This window comes from Geotrypetes seraphini, chromosome 10, assembly GCF_902459505.1.
Source record: "Geotrypetes seraphini chromosome 10, aGeoSer1.1, whole genome shotgun sequence".
Lineage (NCBI taxonomy): Eukaryota > Metazoa > Chordata > Amphibia > Gymnophiona > Dermophiidae > Geotrypetes > Geotrypetes seraphini.
Genome location: NC_047093.1, coordinates 16,056,204 through 16,078,534, shown reverse-complemented (window position 1 = coordinate 16,078,534; position 22,331 = coordinate 16,056,204). Strand labels below are relative to the sequence as shown.

General features: G+C 48.3%; 1 protein-coding gene across 9 annotated transcripts in view; it reads left to right on the top strand.

Moving 5' to 3' along the window:
* CEP112 (centrosomal protein 112) overlaps positions 1 to 22,331 on the top strand; it is a 729,616-nt gene that overhangs the window by 12,651 nt on the left and 694,634 nt on the right. For all 9 annotated transcript variants that reach the window (XM_033961733.1, XM_033961732.1, XM_033961731.1 and 6 more), the window contains 2 exons: positions 980 to 1,086; positions 17,080 to 17,270. In XM_033961733.1, the coding sequence (XP_033817624.1) occupies positions 980 to 1,086; positions 17,080 to 17,270 (298 nt within the window). The remainder of the gene's footprint in view (positions 1 to 979; positions 1,087 to 17,079; positions 17,271 to 22,331) is intronic.

Here is a 22,331-nt window from a genome sequence, read left to right as displayed (position 1 = left end):
GATTGATGTGCAGAATTAATTCAGGAGTTATGCTCATTGACTTTGCAAAGCTTCCAGAGATCAACAGTCAAATAAATATAAGCATAACTATAACAGATCCTAGCGGAGACCATTTTGAGTCTGGGTATGCCTTTTAACCTTCTTCTGATAGGTTTTACAATTACATGACAATACTGGTCTGATCTGCACAATGTAAAGCACAGAGACAAAGTCCCAATGCTAGGGAACTTACCTTGTAAAGGCTGAATATATCCAGATAAATGGTTAATTTTATAGCCACACAGGAAGGTGGGACTGAATGTTAAGTCTGTAAGTCTGCTGGTAGCTTCTGTTGCAGTAAGCGTGGGAAGGACAGTTTTCAAAGCCCAGGGTAAGTTATCTGTTTGAAAGTTACCCTTCCTTAATGTGGTTAAAAGTACATGCATTGTTCTGCATCTTATATACTTTTTGCTGCATTTGGGTGAAGCATTCCTGGAGATGGAAGATAACGGACATGAATTTCATTTTCAAGTCTGCATGTTATTTTCTAAAAAAGAAAAAAAAAAAGTACCTGCAGAAAAGCATGTTTTGCCTTTCAAAATTAGTGCAAGATCTGTAGTAAAAACTACCAATGTGGGCAGTTAGAAAATTGCTGCCAAAGTGGTTGTCAGCCCTAAGAGATGAAGTTACTAGTAAATGTAAATTTTGGATATAGATTGAAATCCATCACTATTTCTACAAGTAACTAAAATATTATGACGTGATTATGATCTAAAACCTTTTCCGTTACTTGTATACTTTCTGTGGGGTTTAGGGAATTTTGATCCAAGATACAGAAAAACTGGGAAAAATTTAAAATGACCCCAATAATTTGCTTCTGGTGATTTCATGTAATTCATAGTATATATGTATTTCTGTGGCAAAGGAGAGCTATATGCCAAATTTCTATTCACGGGTACATTATTTTCTTCTTCTGTTTTGTTTTTCTTTTCTTTTAAAGTATCATAATGAGTACCTCGGAGGAAACGTGGGAAAAGTTGGATGCAGAGTTTGATCATTATCTGGTGGACATGAAACCATACGTTCTCAAACTGTCAAATAAACCAGGTAAGATTCTAATCATTCAAAGCAACCTTGTGCAAACCATTTTTCTTAACGGCTGCTATATTTTCTGAGGTGCAGAAAAATATTGTTAAATATTTTTGACACCTTTTAAGTATTTTTGCATTGTTTTATATATGAGGATGTGTACGATGAGGAAATAAGAGGATGTTTCTTCCTTATATCCAAGTGCATTTTTTCTTTATAAAATCAAATAGTTTCAATTTATTTATTTGGATTTATTAACTGCCTTCCCCCCCCCCCTTTTACAAATCGGCAAAAGTGGTTTTTAGCGCAAGCTGGCACACCGAATGTTCTGCGCTGCTCCCAATGCTCATAGAGTTCTGTGAGTGTCGGGAGCAGCGCAGAGCATTCAGCTCGCCAGCCTGTGCTAAAAACCACTCTTGTGATTTTATAAATGGGGGGGTGGGGTGGGGTTATATGAAGAAATTCAACCATACTCCAATAAAGCACAGTTACTTACCGTAACAGGTGTTATCCAGGGACAGCAGGCAGATATTCTCACATGTGGGTGACGTCATCCACGGAGCCCCAGCGCGGACAGCTTTTCAAGCAAACTTGATTGAAGTTTCAAGTTTGCACACTGCACCACGCATGTGTGTGCCTTCCTGATCCACTAGAGGGCGCATACCCTCCTCATGGTCCTCAGTTCAGATAGCTAGCAAAGAAGCCAACCTCGGGGAGGCGGGCGGGTTGTGAGAATATCTGCCTGCTGTCCCTGGATAACACCTGTTACGGTAAGTAACTGTGCTTTATCCCAGGACAAGCAGGCAGCATATTCTCACATGTGGGTGACCTCCAAGCTAACCAAAAAAGGGATGGAGGGAAGTTGGCAATTCAAGAAAACAGATTACTCAAAACCGACTGGCCAAACCGGCCATCGCTCCTGGACAGAGTATCCAGGCAGTAGTGGGAGGTGAAAGTATGAACCGAAGACCAAGGGGCAGCCTTGCAAATCTCCTCGATAGGCGTCGACCTGAGGAAAGCTACAGAAGCCGCCATCGCTCGGACATATGTCCCGCAACTTGACCATGCAGCTCGAGACCAGCCTGAGCGTAGCAAAAGGAAATACAAGCAGCCAACCAATTGGACAAGTTGCGCTTGGAACTGGGCGTCCCAACCGATTAGGGTCGAGGGACAAAAACAATTGAGGAACCGTCTGAGGAGACTGAGCGCGTTGAAGATAAAAAGTCAACGCCCTCTTACAGTCAAGTGTGTAAAGCGCCACCTCGCCCGGAGGCGAGTGGGGCTACAGGAAAGAGACCAGAAGAACAATGAAATGAGGGAGCGGAAAGCCCGAAACCACCTTGGGCAAGAACTGGGGTTGAGTACACAGAACCACCGTGCATGAAAAAATACAGGAAAAGACGGGTCTGCAAGCAAAGCTTGTAGCTCACTGACTCGCGAGCAGACGTGAGAGCAACCAGGAATACCACCTGCCTGGTGAAATAATTCAAAGAGCTCTAGCAATGGAATCAATAGAGGTAGCACCAATTGAGTCAGGACACACAAAGATCCCAAACCACCGGAGGGGCTTTGAGCGGAGGATGTACATTGAAGAGATCCTTCATAAAGCGGGGAACCGTCGGATGGACGGAGAGAAGCGTCCCATCAAGCGGCCGATGACCGGCAGCAAAAGCACAGAGGTGGGCTCGAATAGATGTCAATTCGAGACCAGACCGAGACAAGAGAAACAGATAAACCAGCACTGAAGGCAAGGAGACAGAGAGCGGATCCATGCGGTGCTCAGCACACCACGCAGCAAATCAGGACCATTTCCGGGAATAGCATTGCCGAGTGGAGATCTTTCGAGAGGCCTCGAAAACACCCCCACCGACTTGAAACAGAAGGAGGGAGGCACGTTGCGAGGAACGAAGCTGATAAGAGTAGAGACTGCAGAATGGAATGCAATAGAAACCTCAACTCTGAGACAGCAGAGAAGTGAGCAGAGGTAGGAACAGAGGCTCCCTGACATGCTGGAGGAGCCGGGAGAACCGCAGCTGCCAGGGCCACCGAGGAGCCATCAAGTCATGGTGGCGCAGACCGACAGGAGGAGTAACAAAGTAAGGGAAGGGAACCCATAGGGGAACCTGCCCATCCAATCGAGAAGGAAAGCATCCACCTCGATGCGAACCCTGGGAGACCATCCTCGAGCAAGATTGAGGCCACCAGTAAGTGAGGGGCAAAGCGAACAGAACTACCTGTGGGGTTCCCCACCAGGCAACCACATGCCGCAGAGTCTGAGAATGGAACGACCATTCATGCGGCTAAAAAGGGGTGACGCAACGTGTCCACCAGACAATGCTGCACGCCCCGAAAACACACCGCCCAAAGAAAGAAGTAGCGGGGTGACGCCCCCTGCCAAAGACGAAGGGCTCGCCTGCAAAGTAACAGGGAACCTTGTCCACCCTGGCTTGGTCACAGGATACATCGCCCCCGGGATGACGGGACTCACCAGGACCCCGCAATCCATTGACCAATAACGAAAATCCGTCCCGGCATTGAAAATGGCCCGGAGCTGCAGCAGATTGATGCAGCTGCGACGGTCCGCACCCGACCAAAGAATCCGATCCAAGCGCTGGGAAGCGGGATCCCTATCCTGCCATCACTGAAATGCTCGGGTGCAGTGGGGAACACGAAGAGGAAACCAGGCGAACATCGGGACATGAACCGTGGAGACCCAAGATCCCAAAGCATCAGCTCGGCCGAGGTCGAAAACCGCTGAGTCACCAGCTGACTCAGGCGCAGACAGGCGGCCTGCCGAGGCAGTGGCCGAAAAGACCGGAGGCGGACCGAGGACAGAGGGACCATCGTCTGGTATAAACAGACAAGGCCCTCTCCATGAGGTCGAGACAAGAAGGAGCGCAGACAAACTGGGTCCAGGTCCGCCCAGACGGACTCCAGAGACCGGGGCGGACAGAGACTGAAACGCTCCCAGATCAGAAACTAGTGCAGGTCCCAAAGGGCCCGGACCAGACGTAGCCCGGAGGATGGGAAAGCCCAACCGACAGAGGCGAGGCTAAACTCCCAGTGCGGAGACACGGTGACACCCCTCCCGAAGGGAGGGGAGAAATCCCCAGAAGAGAGCAGCCCGGAGGCTATGCGAGAATAGTCCAAAAGACGGCCAAGAGTCGCCGAAGCCGGCTGGACCCCAACCCGAAGCCGCTGCAGCTATAGCGACTGCCGCGCAGGAGGCCGAGATAACCCAAGAAAGGTATCCGGAGGGCCCCTCCGGAGAAAGAGTCAAAATCACCAAGTAAGAAGGGATTCAGCTGAAGGCGTCCCGATAGGCGAAGGACCGGTCGCGGTCTGAAAGGTGGTTAGTGGCATCGGCAAGAGAGGCCTCAAGGAACGCAGTACTCACGCAAGGGAAGGTGGTGAGACGAACCTGGAGGGTCCACAGCCCCACTCTGCCCCAAGCGAGATGACGCATGGCGGGAGCAATAGAGCGGGAGCAGGGAGAGAGTCTCCACCAGGAAACCAAACTCCGCACCACAACCAAATAGGAGCCGGAGACGCCGAGGCACAGAGCCACAGACGAAGTCGAGGCACGAAGCCCCTGTCGAAACCGGGGCGCAAGCCTCAGGTGACGTCGAGGCAGAAAGCCTCAGTCGACGGCGAGGCACAAAGCCTCAGTCGACCTCGAGGCACAAGCCTCAGGCGACGTCAAGGCCGAAAGCCTCAGTCGACGGCGAGGCACAAAACCTCAGTCGACCTCGAGGCACAAGCCTCCGGCGACGTCAAGGCAGAAAGCCTCAGTCGACGTCGAGGCACAAAGCCTCAGTCGACGGCGAGGCACAAGCCTCAGACGACGTCGGGGCACAAAGCCTCAGACAACGTCGGGGCACAAAACCTCAGACGACGTCGGGGCACAAAGCCTCCGTCGACGTCGAGGCACACAGCCTCAGACGACGTCGAGGCAGAAAGCCTCAGTCGACGTCGAGGCACAAAGCCTCAGTCGACCTCGAGGCACAAGCCTCAGGCGACGTCAAGGCCGAAAGCCTCAGTCGACGGCGAGGCACAAAACCTCAGTCGACCTCGAGGCACAAGCCTCCGGCGACGTCAAGGCAGAAAGCCTCAGTCGACGTCGAGGCACAAAGCCTCAGTCGACCTCGAGGCACAAGCCTCCGGCGACGTCAAGGCAGAAAGCCTCAGTCGACGGCGAGGCACAAGCCTCAGTCGACGTCGAGGCACAAAGCCCCCGTCGACGTCGAGGCACAAAGCCTCCGTCGACGTCGAGGCACAAAGCCTCCGTCGACGTCGAGGCACAAAGCCTCCGTCGACGTCGAGGCACAAAGCCTCCGTCGAGGCACAAAGCCTCCGTCGACGTACAAAGCCTCCGTCGACGTCGAGGCACAAAGCCTCGGTCGACGTCGAGGCACCAAACCTCAGTCGACGTCGAGGCACAAAGCCTCCGTCGACGAACGCAGCCTCAGTCGACGTCGAGGCACGAAGCCCCAGTCGACGTCGAGGCACACCGAAGTCGAGGTTCAGAAGTCGGCACCGTACCAATGAAACTGGTAAGAAAGGTGCAGCAGTACGCTCCATAAGGGCAACCTCGTGAAGAGTATTCCCATGAAAGGAGGCACGCATCGGAGGTCTCGTCGAGGCGGGCACGATCGCACTCGATGCCTGGAATGCCTGAGACTCAGCCGGTGGCGTTACCAAGGTAACGCACCTAGAAGAAGGAAAGAAAGAAAAACTTACCGGGGATCGAAGCTGCACAGTCCGATTCCAACGAAGGAAGAGGGTCCCGGCCATTCTGCTCACCCAAGGTGAGCCCAGAGAGAGGCCAGGGAAGAAGAAAATACAGCTGCAGGCAAATGAGGCCTAGCCGCATGGCTGAGGCCCCAGAAAGGCCTGCCGGAGGAAAAACACAATAAAAAGTCCTTTTTTTTTTTTTAAAACAAAGAAATACACGATCAATTAACAAACGCACAGCGACTCCTTAACAAAATAAAGAAGCCGCGGTGCCAGAAAGGCACTTAGAAGAACGCAGAGAAGAGAGACAGGGTCTTTCTGGCTCAGCGGAAAACTAAGAACTGAGGACCATGAGGAGGGTATGCGCCCTCTAGTGGATCAGGAAGGCACACACATGCGTGGTGCAGTGTGCAAACTTGAAACTTCAATCAAGTTTGCTTGAAAAGCTGTCCGCGCTGGGGCTCCGTGGATGACGTCACCCACATGTGAGAATATGCTGCCTGCTTGTCCTGGGATAATAAAATAATAATAATAACTTTTATTTTGTATACCGCCATACCCAGAGAGTTCTAGGCGGTTCACATCAGTTAAACAAAGTTACAAATGAAGAAGTCGTGGAAGTTAGGAAGTCAGTTAAACAGAGTTAGCTGACCGGAAGTCAGTTAAACAGAAGTTACAAACAATGAAGTCATTGGAGTTCAGAGAGTACAGTAAGAAGGAGTAGGTAGGGATTCCAGTACAAGGTGGGGGGGGGAGGTGGCGGAAGGTGTTAAGGGTTCTGTTCATGGAATAGGTGTGTTTTTAGTTGTTTTCTGAAGACAAGGTAGGTGGGGGCCTCGAGTATAATTTGAGCTAGCCAAGGGTTAAGTTTGGCTGCCTGGAAGGAGAAAGTTTTGTCAAGGAACCTTTTGAAGTGACATGATTTTAGAGAGGGAAAGGTGAACAAGTGAATTCTGCGGGAGTTCTTGTTGTTGTAATTTAAATTGAAGTGAGGGTTGAGGTAGCTTGGTGATATGCCAAATACTGTTTTGTAGCAAAAGCATGCAAACTTGAATAGGACTCTGGGTTCAAGTGGCAGCCAATGCAATTTGTGGTAGAAGGGGGGTGATGTGTTCCCATTTATTCAAGCCAAAGATAAGGCGGACTGCGGTGTTCTGGATCAGTTTCAGGCTCTTGATGGTTTTTCTTCGTGGAGCCCAGGTAGATGATGTTGCAGTAGTCCAGGATGCTGAGAATGGAGGTCTGAACTAACAGGCGAAAGGAGGTGTCGTCAAAGTATTTTTTTATTGTGCGGAGTTTCCAGAGCACCGAGATGCTTTTCTTAACTATGAGGTCTGTGTGTTTTTCGAGGGACAGATGTTTGTCTAAGGTGACTCCCAAAATTTTTAAGGTTTGTTCTAGGGGGAAATCCGATCCATTCACTTGTATTGTGGTGTCTTTGAGTTTGTCATTGGGGGTAACTAGGAAGTATTTAGTTTTTTCGGAGTTTAATTTTAATCTGTAGGATAGCATCAAGAGTTCTATCTGATTGAGTAAGTTTGATAGAGAGTTAGTCAGTTCTGGTGTGAAACTGGTTAGTGGGAGGACAATTATAATGTCATCTGCGTAGATGAAGAATTTGAGCTTAAGATTTTGTAGGAGGTTTCCTAATGATACGAGATAAATGTTGAATAGGGTGGGGGACAGGGGGGAGCCCTGTGGACTCCACAGGAGTTGGCCCAGCTGTAGGAGAGAGCATCGTTCTTGAACACCGAGTATGATCTATTTCTCAGGAATCCGCGGAACCAGTTAAGAACTTGGCCTGAGATGCCGATGTTAGCCAGGCAGTCTAGGAGAATAGTGTGGTCGACAAGGTCGAATGCACTGCTCAGGTCGAGTTGTAGGATCAGGGCGCTGGAGCCCTGGCTGAAGAGTGAGTGCAGGTGATCAAGTAGGGAGGCTATGATGGTTTCAGTGGTTGGAGCGAAAGCCCGATTGGTTGTCGTGTAGGATATTGAATTTTTCCAGATATGTAGAGTTCAGCATTTACCATCCCTTCTGCTATTTTGGTGACTAGCAGGATGTTGGCAATGGGTCTGTAATTAGATGGGGCGTTAGATGGTTCTTTTGTGTTTTTTATGATAGGAGTTATCATGATCTGGCCTTGCTCTACTGGGAAATTTCTTGTGGATAGTAAAAAGTTTATCCATGTCAACAATTTGGCTTTGAAGAGGAGCGGGGCAATTTTCATGAGGTTTGTTGTAGTATTTTTTAAAAGTTTGCCAGTCTGTGGTTGTGAAGTGGTTCCAATTTAGATCGGTTCTGGTTCCTAGGTCGGGTTTAGATATGTCGGTGTCGAGGAGAATTGGAAAGTGCCCGTGGGGGTTGGCCGGGGGGGGGGGGGGGGTTATCGATGCTTTTAGTTTTTGTATCTTGGAGTTAAAGAAATCTGCTAGGGCGGTTAGTGTAGATTCTTCTCGGACGTTGGTGAGTGTTTCGAGATTGTATAGGTCGTTGACTAGTTTAAAAAGGCTACTACTGTTGGTAGAGATGTTTCCAATTTTTTGAGCGTAGAATTTTTTTCGCTTTTCATTGGTGAGGTTTTTGTAATTTTTTACTTTTGTTCTCCAGGCAATTCTGTGTTCTTGAGTACCATATTTAATCCAGAGCCTTTCTGATTTTCTTAGGTCTCTCTTTACCAGCAGCAGTTCTGAGTCGAACCATCCCTCTAGGTTTGCAGTTCTTATTCTGCGGGTTTTAATGGGGGCTATTTCATTTAGAATGTTTGTGCTGTCTTTAGTCCAAGAGGTCATGAATTGATCCGTTTCTTTGTTTTGGTTTGCGATAGTCTCATAGTGGGACCAGAATTCGACCGGGTCAATTTTGCCTCTGGTCGTGTGAGATTTGTTGTTTCTTGTTTTATAATTTATGTTGGTCTTTTGTTGGCAGTTGATAGTAAAGTTACATAGTCTGTGATCAGACCATAGGGAGTCTGTCCAGTTGTCTTGTTCCCAGCAGAATTTGGGATTGGTTGGTTCTTTGGAGGAGAATGTTACCAGGTCTAACTGATGGCCTTTTTGATGGGTTATGACTGGAGGGGGTGTGAAATAGCCTAGTTGTGAGATAAGTAGCCAGAAATCTGATGTTTCTGGTTGGTCTGTTTGCTCTAGGTGAATGTTGATATCTCCGCATAGTAGGTTGTATGTGCTTGCTAATGAGCTAGTGAGTACTTATTCAGCAAAGTCTTCTTTGGCTAGGCTCCATTTTTTTGGTGGGACATAAAACAAGGTAGTTGTTAGGAAGGCGGATAGGGACTTTGCAGATATAGATAGTGATAGCAAGTCTAGGTTGGGGGAAGATTTGGTGTTTAGTATGGAGCAGTTTAGGGAGTCTCTAAAGATAATTGCTAATCTTCCCCCCTTACCCCAGGTTCTGGCTAGGGAGAGTATCTTGAAGCCTATGGGAAGACAGTCTTTGATGATAATGTCGTTGTCTGATAGCAGCCAGGTTTCTGTGAGTAAAACGAAATCGGGGTTAATTTCAGTCAGCCAATCTTTGATCAGTATGGATTTGTTTCTCATTGATCTTATGTTTAGGTAGAAACCTTGAAGGGTCTGGAATGGAGCATGGTCAGCTGGATAGTAATGGGAGTAGGCTAGTTTTTTTAGTGATTGTTGTTTTTTAGTGTGGAGCTGGGTTGATTTGTGGGGGGGGCGGTGGGGGTGGGCCCGGGAGAGGGCCAACCTCTGGGTAGTTGTATGGTGAATGGGGTGGGAAGGTTGGGTATTTGGTCTTTATCGTTCGGTATGAGGATATGGCAATACTTGAGAGGGTCCAGAGGAGAGCGACACGAATGATTAAGGGCACGGAAAACCTTTCATACACTGAAAGATTGGAGAGACTGGGGCTCTTCTCCCTGGAAAAGCGGAGACTCAGAGGAGACATGATAGAGACCTACAAGATCATGAAGGGCATAGAGAGAGTAGAGAGGGACAGATTCTTCAAACTTTCAAAACATAAAAGAACAAGAGGGCATTCGGAAAAATTGAAAGGCAGGGAAGTTTTTCTTTACCCAGCGTGTGGTGGACACCTGGAATGCGCTTCCAGAGGACGTAATAGGGCAGAGTACGGTACTGGGGTTTAAGAAAGGATTGGACAATTTCCTGCTGGAAAAGGGGATAGAGGGGTATAGATAGAGGATTACTGCGCAGGTCCTGGACCTGTTGGGCCGCCGCGTGAGCGGACTGCTGGGCACGATGGACCTCGGGTCTGACCCAGTGGAGGCATTGCTTATGTTCTTATGAGTAGTGAATAGGGATTGGAGCAGAATGTAGTGAGCTGATGGTGCAGATTCTGATGCAGATAAGGTAGAGTAGGAGTAGAAGTGCGCATCGATGAGAATTTGGCAGGTCCATGAAGCTATCAGGGGGGTTTGGAGGTGTTGAAGAGTATTTATGGTGCTCTGGGGGGGGGGGGTTAGTGGGGGAGGCAGAGAAATCATGCAAATCAGGCTTAGTGATGCTTAGTAGTGCTTAGCAATTCTTAACAATGCTTGATGGTGCTTATCAATGCTTATTAGTCTTGTCAGGCAGCACACCAGGCTGACAGACTACTAGACAGGTTATGCAATATTTCGCAGAGCTACACAGAATTGCTTATCGGATTTTACAATACTTAGCAGATTGGTCTGTAGGACCAGATCCGCAGTGCCGAGTGTGCTACTGCTTGAGGTGACCAAACTGCATCAAGACCAGTTTGTGAGGACTGGTCCTGCCGTGAGAGGTAGTCGCTAGTGGGGGAGTTAGAGGGTTTTGGATCCAGTCTGAGGTCTTTTGCGCAAAGTGACCAGTCTGCGTCCGGACCGGTCTGTGTGGTCTGGTTCTGCTGTGGATATTGGTCTCTGCTGTTTAGGGTCCCAGTGCTTCATGCAGACGCTTCACAAAAGCACGTGCTAAGGCGCACGCGCCTTTGTCGGCACACCGAACGGCAGCACGCCGTTGGTGCAGTGTCTTTTAAATTGTAGGTCTCCGGCTGGTTCAGGAGAGGGGCGGAGCAGTGCTCCCACGCTCCTCTCCTCTTGGGAGACGACGAGGGGCTCGGCAACCCGCAAGTATCAATGCGGGGGTCAAGGGAAAAAGGCCGCACTCCGCCGGTGCAGTGTCTTTTAAATTGTAGGTCTCCGGCTGGTTCAGGAGAGGGGCGGAGCAGTGCTCCCACGCTCCTCTCCTCTTGGGAGACGATGAGGGCTCGGCAACCCGCAAATATCAATGCGGGGGCCAAGAGAAAAAGGCCGCACTCTGCAGGTGCAGTGTCTTTTAAATTGTAGGTCTCCGGCTGGTTCGGGAGGGGGCGGAGCAGTGCTCCCACGCTCCTCTCCTCTCCTCTTGGGAGACGACGAGGGCTCGGCAACCCGCAAATATCAATGCGGGGGCCAAGAGAAAAGGCCGCACTCTGCAGGTGCAGTGTCTTTTAAATTGTAGGTCTCCGGCTGGTTCAGGAGAGGGGCGGAGCAGTGCTCCCACGCTCCTCTCCTCTCCTCTTGGGAGATGACGAGGGCTCGGCAACCCACAAATATCAATGCGGGGGCCAAGAGAAAAAGGCCGCACTCCGCAGGTGCAGTGTCTTTTAAATTGTAGGTCTCCGGCTGGTTCGGGAGGGGGCGGAGCAGTGCTCCCACGCTCCTCTCCTCTCCTCTTGGGAGACGACGAGGGCTCGGCAACCCGCAAGTATCAATGCGGGGGTCAAGGGAAAAAGGCCGCACTCCGCCGGTGCAGTGTCTTTTAAATTGTAGGTCTCCGGCTGGTTCGGGAGGGGGCGGAGCAGTGCTACCACGCTCCTCTCCTCTTGGGAGACGACGAGGGCTCGGCAACCCGCAAATATCAATGCGGGGGCCAAGAGAAAAAGGCCGCACTCCGCAGGTGCAATGTCTTTTAAATTGTAGATCTCCGGCTGGTTCGGGAGGGGGCGGAGCAGTGCTCCCACGCTCCTCTCCTCTCCTCTTGGGAGACGACGAGAGCTCGGCAACCCGCAAATATCAATGCGGGGGCCAAGAGAAAAAGGCCACACTCCGCAGGTGCAGTGTCTTTTAAATTGTAGGTCTCCGGCTGGTTCAGGAGAGGGGCGGAGCAGTGCTCCCACGCTCCTCTCCTCTCCTCTTGGGAGATGACGAGGGCTCGGCAACCCACAAATATCAATGCGGGGGCCAAGAGAAAAAGGCCGCACTCCGCAGGTGCAATGTCTTTTAAATTGTAGGTCTCCGGCTGGTTCAGGAGGGGGCGGAGCAGTGCTCCCACGCTCCTCTCCTCTCCTCTTGGGAGACGACGAGGGCTCGGCAACCCACAAATATCAATGCGGGGGCCAAGAGAAAAAGGCCACACTCCGCAGGTGCAGTGTCTTTTAAATTGTAGGTCTCCGGCTGGTTCGGGAGGGGGCGGAGCAGTGCTCCCACGCTCCTCTCCTCTCCTCTTGGGAGACGACGAGGGCTCGGCAACCCGCAAGTATCAATGCGGGGGTCAAGGGAAAAAGGCCGCACTCCGCCGGTGCAGTGTCTTTTAAATTGTAGGTCTCCGGCTGGTTCGGGAGGGGGCGGAGCAGTGCTCCCACGCTCCTCTCCTCTTGGGAGACGACGAGGGCTCGGCAACCCGCAAATATCAATGCGGGGGCCAAGAGAAAAAGGCCGCACTCCGCAGGTGCAGTGTCTTTTAAATTGTAGGTCTCCGGCTGGTTCAGGAGGGGGCGGAGCAGTGCTCCCATGCTCCTCTCCTCTCCTCTTCTCTTGGGAGACGACGAGGGCTCGGCAACCCACAAATATCAATGCGGGGGCCAAGAGAAAAAGGCCGCACTCCGCAGGTGCAGTGTCTTTTAAATTGTAGGTCTCCGGCTTGTTCGGGAGGGGGCGGAGCAGTGCTCCCACGCTCCTCTCCTCTCCTCTTGGGAGACGACGAGGGCTCGGCAACCCACAAATATCAATGCGGGGGCCAAGAGAAAAAGGCCGCACTCCGCAGGTGCAGTGTCTTTTAAATTGTAGGTCTCCGGCTGGTTCGGGAGGGGGCGGAGCAGTGCTCCCACGCTCCTCTCCTCTCCTCTTGGGAGACGACGAGGGCTCGGCAACCCGCAAGTATCAATGCGGGGGTCAAAGGAAAAAGGCCGCACTCCGCCGGTGCAGTGTCTTTTAAATTGTAGGTCTCCGGCTGGTTCGGGAGGGGGCGGAGCAGTGCTCCCACGCTCCTCTCCTCTCCTCTTGGGAGACGACGAGAGCTCGGCAACCCGCAAATATCAATGCGGGGGCCAAGAGAAAAGGCCGCACTCTGCAGGTGCAGTGTCTTTTAAATTGTAGGTCTCCGGCTGGTTCAGGAGAGGGGCGGAGCAGTGCTCCCACGCTCCTCTCCTCTCCTCTTGGGAGATGACGAGGGCTCGGCAACCCACAAATATCAATGCGGGGGCCAAGAGAAAAAGGCCGCACTCCGCAGGTGCAATGTCTTTTAAATTGTAGGTCTCCGGCTGGTTCAGGAGGGGGCGGAGCAGTGCTCCCACGCTCCTCTCCTCTCCTCTTGGGAGACGACGAGGGCTCGGCAACCCACAAATATCAATGCGGGGGCCAAGAGAAAAAGGCCGCACTCCGCAGGTGCAGTGTCTTTTAAATTGTAGGTCTCCGGCTGGTTCGGGAGGGGGCGGAGCAGTGCTCCCACGCTCCTCTCCTCTCCTCTTGGGAGACGACGAGGGCTCGGCAACCCGCAAGTATCAATGCGGGGGTCAAGGGAAAAAGGCCGCACTCCACCGGTGCAGTGTCTTTTAAATTGTAGGTCTCCGGCTGGTTCGGGAGGGGGCGGAGCAGTGCTCCCACGCTCCTCTCCTCTTGGGAGACGACGAGGGCTCGGCAACCCGCAAATATCAATGGGGGGCCAAGAGAAAAAGGCCGCACTCCGCAGGTGCAGTGTCTTTTAAATTGTAGGTCTCCGGCTGGTTCAGGAGGGGGCGGAGCAGTGCTCCCATGCTCCTCTCCTCTCCTCTTCTCTTGGGAGACGACGAGGGCTCGGCAACCCACAAATATCAATGCGGGGGCCAAGAGAAAAAGGCCGCACTCCGCAGGTGCAGTGTCTTTTAAATTGTAGGTCTCCGGCTTGTTCGGGAGGGGGCGGAGCAGTGCTCCCACGCTCCTCTCCTCTTGGGAGACGACGAGGGCTCGGCAACCCGCAAATATCAATGCGGGGGCCAAGAGAAAAAGGCCGCACTCCGCAGGTGCAGTGTCTTTTAAATTGTAGGTCTCCGGCTGGTTCAGGAGGGGGCGGAGCAGTGCTCCCATGCTCCTCTCCTCTCCTCTTGGGAGACGACGAGGGCTCGGCAACCCACAAATATCAATGCGGGGGCCAAGAGAAAAAGGCCGCACTCCGCAGGTGCAGTGTCTTTTAAATTGTAGGTCTCCGGCTTGTTCGGGAGGGGGCGGAGCAGTGCTCCCACGCTCCTCTCCTCTCCTCTTGGGAGACGACGAGGGCTCGGCAACCCACAAATATCAATGCGGGGGCCAAGAGAAAAAGGCCGCACTCCGCAGGTGCAATGTCTTTTAAATTGTAGGTCTCCGGCTGGTTCGGGAGGGGGTGGAGCAGTGCTCCCACGCTCCTCTCCTCTCCTCTCCTCTTGGGAGACGACAAGGGGCTCGGCAACCCGCAAGTATCAATGCGGGGGCCAAGAGAAAAAAAAGCAAACAGTGCCCAGTTTTTCATGTGGCTATAACAGAAGCAAAAGGGTATTTCCAGATGGCATTATGTAAATGAAGAAAGAAATATGGTTGTATAAATTCTCTTTGACCTCAACAATGTAAATAAAAAATCCAAACCTTTTGCTAAATTGGGCCTGGACTTTGTTTGACTATTGGCTTCATCTGGTTCACTTTCCCCTGGTTTTCCACTCAACTGACATTCATTTTTATATTCCATCAAGACCTTTAAAAGCCAGCCTTCTGGTAGTACCACCATCCAGGGTGTTGAGGTTTGCAGGCTTTTGCAGTTACTGATTTTATTATCTTGCCCTCACACTCTGGAATTCTATAGTAGATACTGTGATCTGAGAGTTTTGAATCAAGATTTAAAGCTGGCATTAAGATTTTTGTATTGATTTGTTTCTTTTTATATTGATATTTCTAATAAGTTCCAATTTAGGACAAAAACTTATTCTCCTTTAAACTTATGTTTGCCAACTAATTTGTTAGTAATATAGTGTGTTTTTTTAAACTAAAGATTAGCTCATGTTTTCTATCAAAGGATCCCTTTTATTCCTACCATGTACCATATTGTTAGTAAAAGACCCCCATAGTTTGTGCTACTCATTTTCCTTTCTTTGCTTATGATATATTTTTTGTTGTTTTGTTTTTTGGAAGCTTGATTAGTTTAGTTTTGCCATGCATTAAAATCCTGCGTTATAACACATTAAGCCCAAAATTTGATGTATTTTAGTAGAAAGGCCTCTTAATATCCAGGATCTCGAAGGGAAGGGATGATAGATGGTATTAATGTGCAAGGTGGATAGGTCCTATGGTCTCTACCTACCTTCGTTTACTATATTTCTATGTTTAATATGTTTGTTAGCACATAATGACCTCATGAAGTCGATTTTACAATAGAGTGCCTAGCTTAATGGGCAAGAACGTGCCTGTTTTTAGCCCCTTCTATAAAAACACATGGGCAACTAACTGTGGGGTCCTTTTATTAAGACGCGCGCTAAATGCTAAAGCATCCATTATATTCTATGGGCACCTTAGCATTTAGCAAGTGCTAAACCAGTTGGCATGCCTTAATAAAAGGACCTATATATGTTTTTATTAAATACTAGCACAAAACCCTGCAGAAATCACACCTGCATTGAAGATATGGACATTTGCACCCGCTCAGGAGCAGGCATAAATCTTAGTATTTTACAACAAACTAGTCTTTAAGCCCGTTACATTAACGGATGCTAGAATATATGTCTGTCTGTCTTTCTTTCTTTCTGTCTCTCTCTCTCTCTCTCTCCCGCTGTCTCTCTCTCTCCTTGGCTCCCTTTTTCTGTCTGTCTTTCTGTCCCTCTCCTGCCCCTGTGTCTTTCTTCCTTTCTGTCAGTCTCCCTCCCTCCTGGTGTCATTCTTTCCCTCCATTTCCCTGTGCAGTAGTATTTCCACCCCACTTCCCTGTAACAGCATTTCCCTCCCCCCTCCCCCACCGACTTCCCTGTGCAGCAGCAGCGGTATTTGTCTTCCCCTCCAGGTCCCTTTGCAGCAGTTGCAGCATTTCCCCCACCGTGTTCTGGCCTGCTGCGATCTGGCTGCTCCGTTTGGCTCCTCGTGGTTGGAGTCCTCTTCTTTGTCGGCCCCCCCTTCCCTTCCCTTCCATTCCCGTGGTCTTGAGCTTCGGTCTGGTCTGGCCTGCTCGCCTTGCCGTATTTTTTTTTTTAGTTGAAAGATGCGGCAGTGACTCCTCTCATGATCCCCACCTGCGTCGGAAGTCCGACGCAGGTGGGGATCGTGAGAGGAGCCACTGCTGCGTCTTTCAACTAAAAAATGCAATACGGCAGGGAGCAGGCCAGACCGAAAAACAGAACCATAAGCCGCGCATGCGCACTTCATATGGGTCGCTACAGCCCACGGAAAACCGGCGCACGCATAGGAAGTGCGCATGTGCGGCTTACCGTTTTATTATATTATAGATGTGCATTAAGTATGACTTTGCCCAGACTCCTTCCCTGAGCAGCACCATATGTACTTTTAATCTTGGCCTAATTTTGTAAGAGGCTTTTTACATGTGGAAATCAGCTTTCTAACCCCCCCCTCTATAAAACTTGAGAATGGTTTGTAGCACTGGTTGCAGCGGTAACAGCTCCGCTGCTCGTAGAATTCCTGTGAGCGTTGGAGCTGTTACCACCATGACTGGCACTAAACACCTCACTACAGTTTTGTAAAAGGCGGGGGGGAGGGGGGTGGTAAATGTGAAAAAAGGTTTTTAAACTTACCCTCTAAAACTGTGTTTTTTTTTTTGGGGTAATTGGCACCACTTATATGTATAAAATTTGGCCATGTAAGTTGCTGTTTGGACAGTTATTCTTTTTAAATTGAGGTGGGATTCGGGACATTTTGGAAACATCTTAATGTTTTATATAGAGTGGCAAAATTCAGCTGGCGTCTGTCTGAATTCAGGAATAGCTTTAAATGGATAATTTATCCATGTCAAGTTATGCGTTTGGTTAAGCTGCTGAATATTAATGTCCAAGTTAACCTGCGTTCGGTTGTTTAACAATTCCATAACAAGCTGATGTGGCATTTGTCGCCCTCAGAACGCCAGAGATGTGCACTTTGGATTAAAAAGTTGTGTGATCCTTCTGGAGCAGGCACAGGAATCATGGGAAGGAAAAATCGGAACATGCATTCTAAACTTCTGCTGCACATGCTGAAACGAGGGGTCCTGGATGGCCCTTTTACCCAGAGACCCGAAGCTGGGGTTCTTAAAACGTTACCTTCATACATGGTATGTATAAAGTTTATCATGAGGTCAATAGTTAGCATATAAAGGTAAATAGATGACTTTCACTTGTGGGGTTGTTTTCTGGACCTATTCATTAAGGGTTCAAACTGAAATGGATGCTGTCCATACATGTTAAAAAGCTACTGGTGTGGTCCTACTTAAAGGGATAATTTAATTCAGATAGCCTCCTTCCTCCTAAGTGCCCTGAATTTTGAAAAAAGAAAGTGTGATGTGTTTTTTTTTTTTTGTTGTTATTTTTTTTAATGCAGAATTGAAGTAGCAGTTTGCAAGTTTGTAAAATATATAATAATAATAATACAGTAGTACCTCGGTTTACGAGTGCACCGGTTTGCGAGTGTTTTGCAAGACGAGCAAAACATTTGCAAAATCGGTACCTCGGAAACCGAGCATGGCTCGATTTACGAGCACCCCCCCCCCCCCCCCCGCAATCCGGCACCCCTCCCCTGCCTCGAACCGGCACCCCCCCCGCCACAATCCGACCCCCCCTGACACGATTGGGCACCCCCCCGACACAATTGGGCATCTCCCCCCGCCGCTTCTTACCCTCATCTGGGCACTCTTGAAGATCGGCCCTCATCTGCTGGGCCTTGAGCATCTGAGCATGCTCAAGGCCTGCGAGTTCACATTCTGAACGTGAACGTGAATTCGCAGGCCTTGAGCATGCTCAGATGCTCAAGGCCCAGCAGACGAGGAGTCCGATCTTCTAGAGTGCCCAGATGAGGGTAAGAAGCGGCAGGGGGGTGCCCAATTGTGTCGGGGGGGATGTCAGATCGTGTCAGGGGGGTGCCCAATCGTGTTGGGGGGGGTCGGATCGTGTCGGGGGGGTGCCCAATCATGTTGGGGGGGTTCGGTTCGAGGCGGGGGGGTGCTGGTTCGAGGCAGGGGTGGTGCCGGATTGCAGGGGGGGTGCCTGATCGCAGGGGGGGGGGCCTTCGAGGGGAGCAATGCCGGTTCTCGGGGGGGGGGGGGGAACGCATCAAAGCGAGTTTCCATTATTTCCTATGGGGAAACTCGCTTTGATAAACGAGCATTTTGGATTACGAGCATGCTCCTGGAACGGATTATACTCGTAATCCAAGGTACTACTGTAATTTTATTTTTCTATACCGCCAATACCCAAAAGGTTCTAGGCGGTTCACAGAATAAAGAGGACTAGACATTGCAGTGATGATACAAAGCACACAGAAAAGCAGTACAATATTTCAATAGTGAAAAATACAATAAGAAACTATGATATAGTCATCAATTAAGTACCAATTTTTTAAACAAATAGCTCTTAACCAATTTTCTAATGGTGCAACAAGATGCAGATTGTTGAATCAGGCCGTCTAACCATACTTGAACTTTACCTGCTTGATAAGCCAAAGATCGATCAAAATATTTTTTATAACGGCAATTTTTGGGATTAGGAAAAGTAAATAAACCAGTAGCCCTAGTCGAACAGTACCATTCAAAATGCGAGAGGAGATATAGCGGAGCTAATCCAAATAACATCTTATAGCAAATCCAAGCAAATTTGAAAAGTACTCTTGCTTCCATTGGCAACCAGTGTTCCTCAACTGGTTAAAAGCCTTCACCTTTGCTTTGGAACAGCTTGTCTCTAAGTTTTGATACTTGCTTATTCCTGTACTGTGGTCTCCTTGTTTTCATTTCATTTTCTTACTTGCCATCTGTATGCATGACTCAGAGTGCTTCTCTAATGGGCAAGTAACCAGTTTTATAGATAAAATAAATAAGTGTGGCTCTTGTGGTTTCAGAGTACTTTCAGCAGCACTTCAACATCCTATGCCTTCCCATTCCAGAGTTTCCTTTCAATTGAAAGAGATTTGCCTCGTGCACATTTATGCTACGTAGGTATTTAAACATCTCTATCATATTTCCCCTCTCCCGTCTTTCCTCCAATTATGAGATCTTTTAATCTGTTCTCGTACGCCTTGTGACGAAGACCACTGACCATTTTAACAGCCTTCCTCTGGACCGCCTCCATCCTTTTAACGAAGTTCATTTTTTAAATAACGCACACTATTTTAAAAAATGTACATGTTTTATTTTTTTGCAAGTATTTCTTTGGTGTCAGGTTAAAAGCACGCCGGGACAAAGGTGCGCGCAGACAACTGAGCGCAATGTGGAGGCGCGCACCGAAGAAAATGACTGTTTTTTTTGTTTGTTTGTTTTTCAATGACTTCACATTTTATTTATACAAAATGACTTAGCTGGACACAGAAGCCAGGCGAATGTAAGTCTAGCGTGAGCCAATCCTAGCACTGTCGATCTACGATTTGGCCTGCTTTGCCATGTTTGCTTGCATTTTCTTCAACCCCTTCTTGTTGTGTTTCTTGGCAAAACGCATATTCCTCAGAAATTTGGGATCAACCCCCTTAAGAGACTCATTATCTCTGGGATCTCGGTTTCTTGATGCCATTTCTGTGCCATTTGCGGGATTGATTATGAGTAGTATGGTTCTTAGACTGCCATGGTCACACCTGCCGAGTCGACGGAAGCGGCGGCCTCTCTGAAAGCAGGATGGCGACCGATTCCCCTTCGCCCTTCCCAAAAAGCATGACTTTTAAAGGGCTCCGACAGGGGGTGTGGGGGGGAACCCCCACTTTACTTTATACAGATCGCGCCGCATTGTGGGGGCGTTGTGGGGGGTTGTAACCCCTCACATTTTACTGAAAACTTCACTTTTTCCCTAAAAAACAGGGAAATAGTTAAGTTTCCAGTATAATGAGGGCGGTTACAACCCCCCAAACCCCCCACAACACCGCCGCGATCTGTATTAAGTAAAGTGTGTGGGGGGGGGTTCCCCAACAAAACCTCCCGTCGGAGCCCCTAAAAACACTCTTTTTCTTCGGCGCATGCTTCCGTCTTGCGCTCAGTTGTCGGTGCGCGCCTTTGTCTTCGCCAGTTTTGTCTATGAACCATTTCTTTACAGTCTTTCAATATAGTCTCCCTGCTTTGCAATGACATGAGAGTCCCAACGTCCGGGAAGCTTCATTATTCCATCCAAGACACTGTTTTTGTTCAGTTGCCAAATGGCTCAGGTACCGGCGGAAAAAAGCTCTTCCCAAGATGCAAAACGATGTCCACGCATAGATTGTTTCACCTTTGGAAAAAGGTTGAAGTCTGGGGAACTCATGTCTGGACTGTAGGGAGCTTGAAGTGACACCTCCCAGCTGTATTTGCGTAGTTTTTCAATGATGACGTCCCCTATGTGCGGGCGAGTGTTGTCGTGAAGAATGAGTGGCCCAGCCAAGAGCAACTGAGGTTGGGTTTTGTGCATTTTTTGCAAAAAATCACAATAATACACTGCTGTGACACTTCACATTCATAAGCAAAAATCATCGTTTGTTTGACTTTTGATTGAGCTTGTCCAAATTTTTTTTGTTGTGGGGAAGATGGAGCTCTCCACTCGTCATTGAAAAACTACACAAATACAGCTGGAGGTGTTACCTCGTGCTCCCTACAGTCCAGACATGAGTCCACCAGACATTGACCTTTTTCCAAAGTTGAAACAACCTATGCGTGGACATTGTTTTGCATCTCTGGAAGAGCTTTCTTCCACCGGTACCGAGCCATTTGGCAACTGAACAAAAATGGTGTCTTGGATGGAATAATGAAGCTTCCTGGACGTTGGGACTCAGTCATTGCAAAGCAGGGAGACTATATTGAAGGTTTGTAAAGAAATACTTGAAAAAAAAAAATAAATAAAACATGTAAATTAAAAAAAAAAATAGTGTGCATTATTTATGAAATGACCCTCGCATATCTTTCTGAAGTTGCAGCCTCCAGAATTGCACACAATATTCTAAATCAGGTCTCACCAGTCAAATGGGGGAATTATCACCTCTCTTTTTCCTACTGGCCATTCCTCTCTCTGCATCTAGGCATCCTTCTAGCTTTTTTAGCTGTTACATTTTTACCCGTTTAATCATCACATATGATCATACACAATTTCCACTCTTCTTTCTTGGCCTCCTAAACTGTAACTTTCCATCGTGTTTTTGCAGCACAAAAGCATGATCTTGAATTGTTTAGCATTAAATCTTAGCTGCCAAATTCTGTCATTCTTCAATCTTTGTTAGATCCTTCCTCATGTTGTCCACACCATTGGAGGTGTCTACTCTATTGCAGGTTTTAGTATCATCCACAAAAAGGCAAACTTTACCAGGCAGTTCTTCAGCAATATTACCGACAAAAGTGTTAAAAAGAAGTGGCAAAACAGAGAACCAAAGAAAAATACTGCAGAGACGATGTACTTGATGCCAAGTCTTTATTTCATGTATCAAAAGTATGTCTAGATTTTATTATGGTGTTCAATTCTTGATAACCTGACGCCTCAGCCCCACCACTCCGCCGCAATGTTCAATTCAAAAAAGCGGGAAGTTTAATGTGGGAGCCTCATCATTGGCTGTCGGGTTTATAATGATTTTTACTTATTTGTTTTTTATTTACTTTTTCAATTCTATTAAATTTTAAGAACCTTTAAAGGATAAATATTATAAGACTCTTCAATTCTTAATTTTCATAGTGAGAGTAAATACTAACTTTTAATTTACTAGAGATTGGAGGGAGAGGTTATACAATTGTATGTGACAACTTTCTCTTTTTTATACTCGACAGGGAGACCCTTGATAAAACACATCTGTGTGAAACATGTCGGGTCTGACTCCCTGGGTTTATGCTGAGATGAGTATTTAAACAACTTTTAGAGTTTATACTATGAAAATTAAGAATTGAAGAGTCTTATAATATTTATCCTTTAAAGGTTCTTAAAATTTAATAGAATTGAAAAAGTAAATAAAAAACAAATAAGTAAAAATCATTATAAACCCGACAGCCAATGATGAGGCTCCCACATTAAACTTCCCGCTTTTTTGAATTGAACATTGCGGCGGAGTGGTGGGGCTGAGGCGTCAGGTTATCAAGAATTGAACACCATAATAAAATCTAGACATACTTTTGATACATTGAATACTATCAGTCTGGGTTACATCATATAACCATCTTTTTGCCACACGGTTTGTAAGCTGTAAGTCTTTA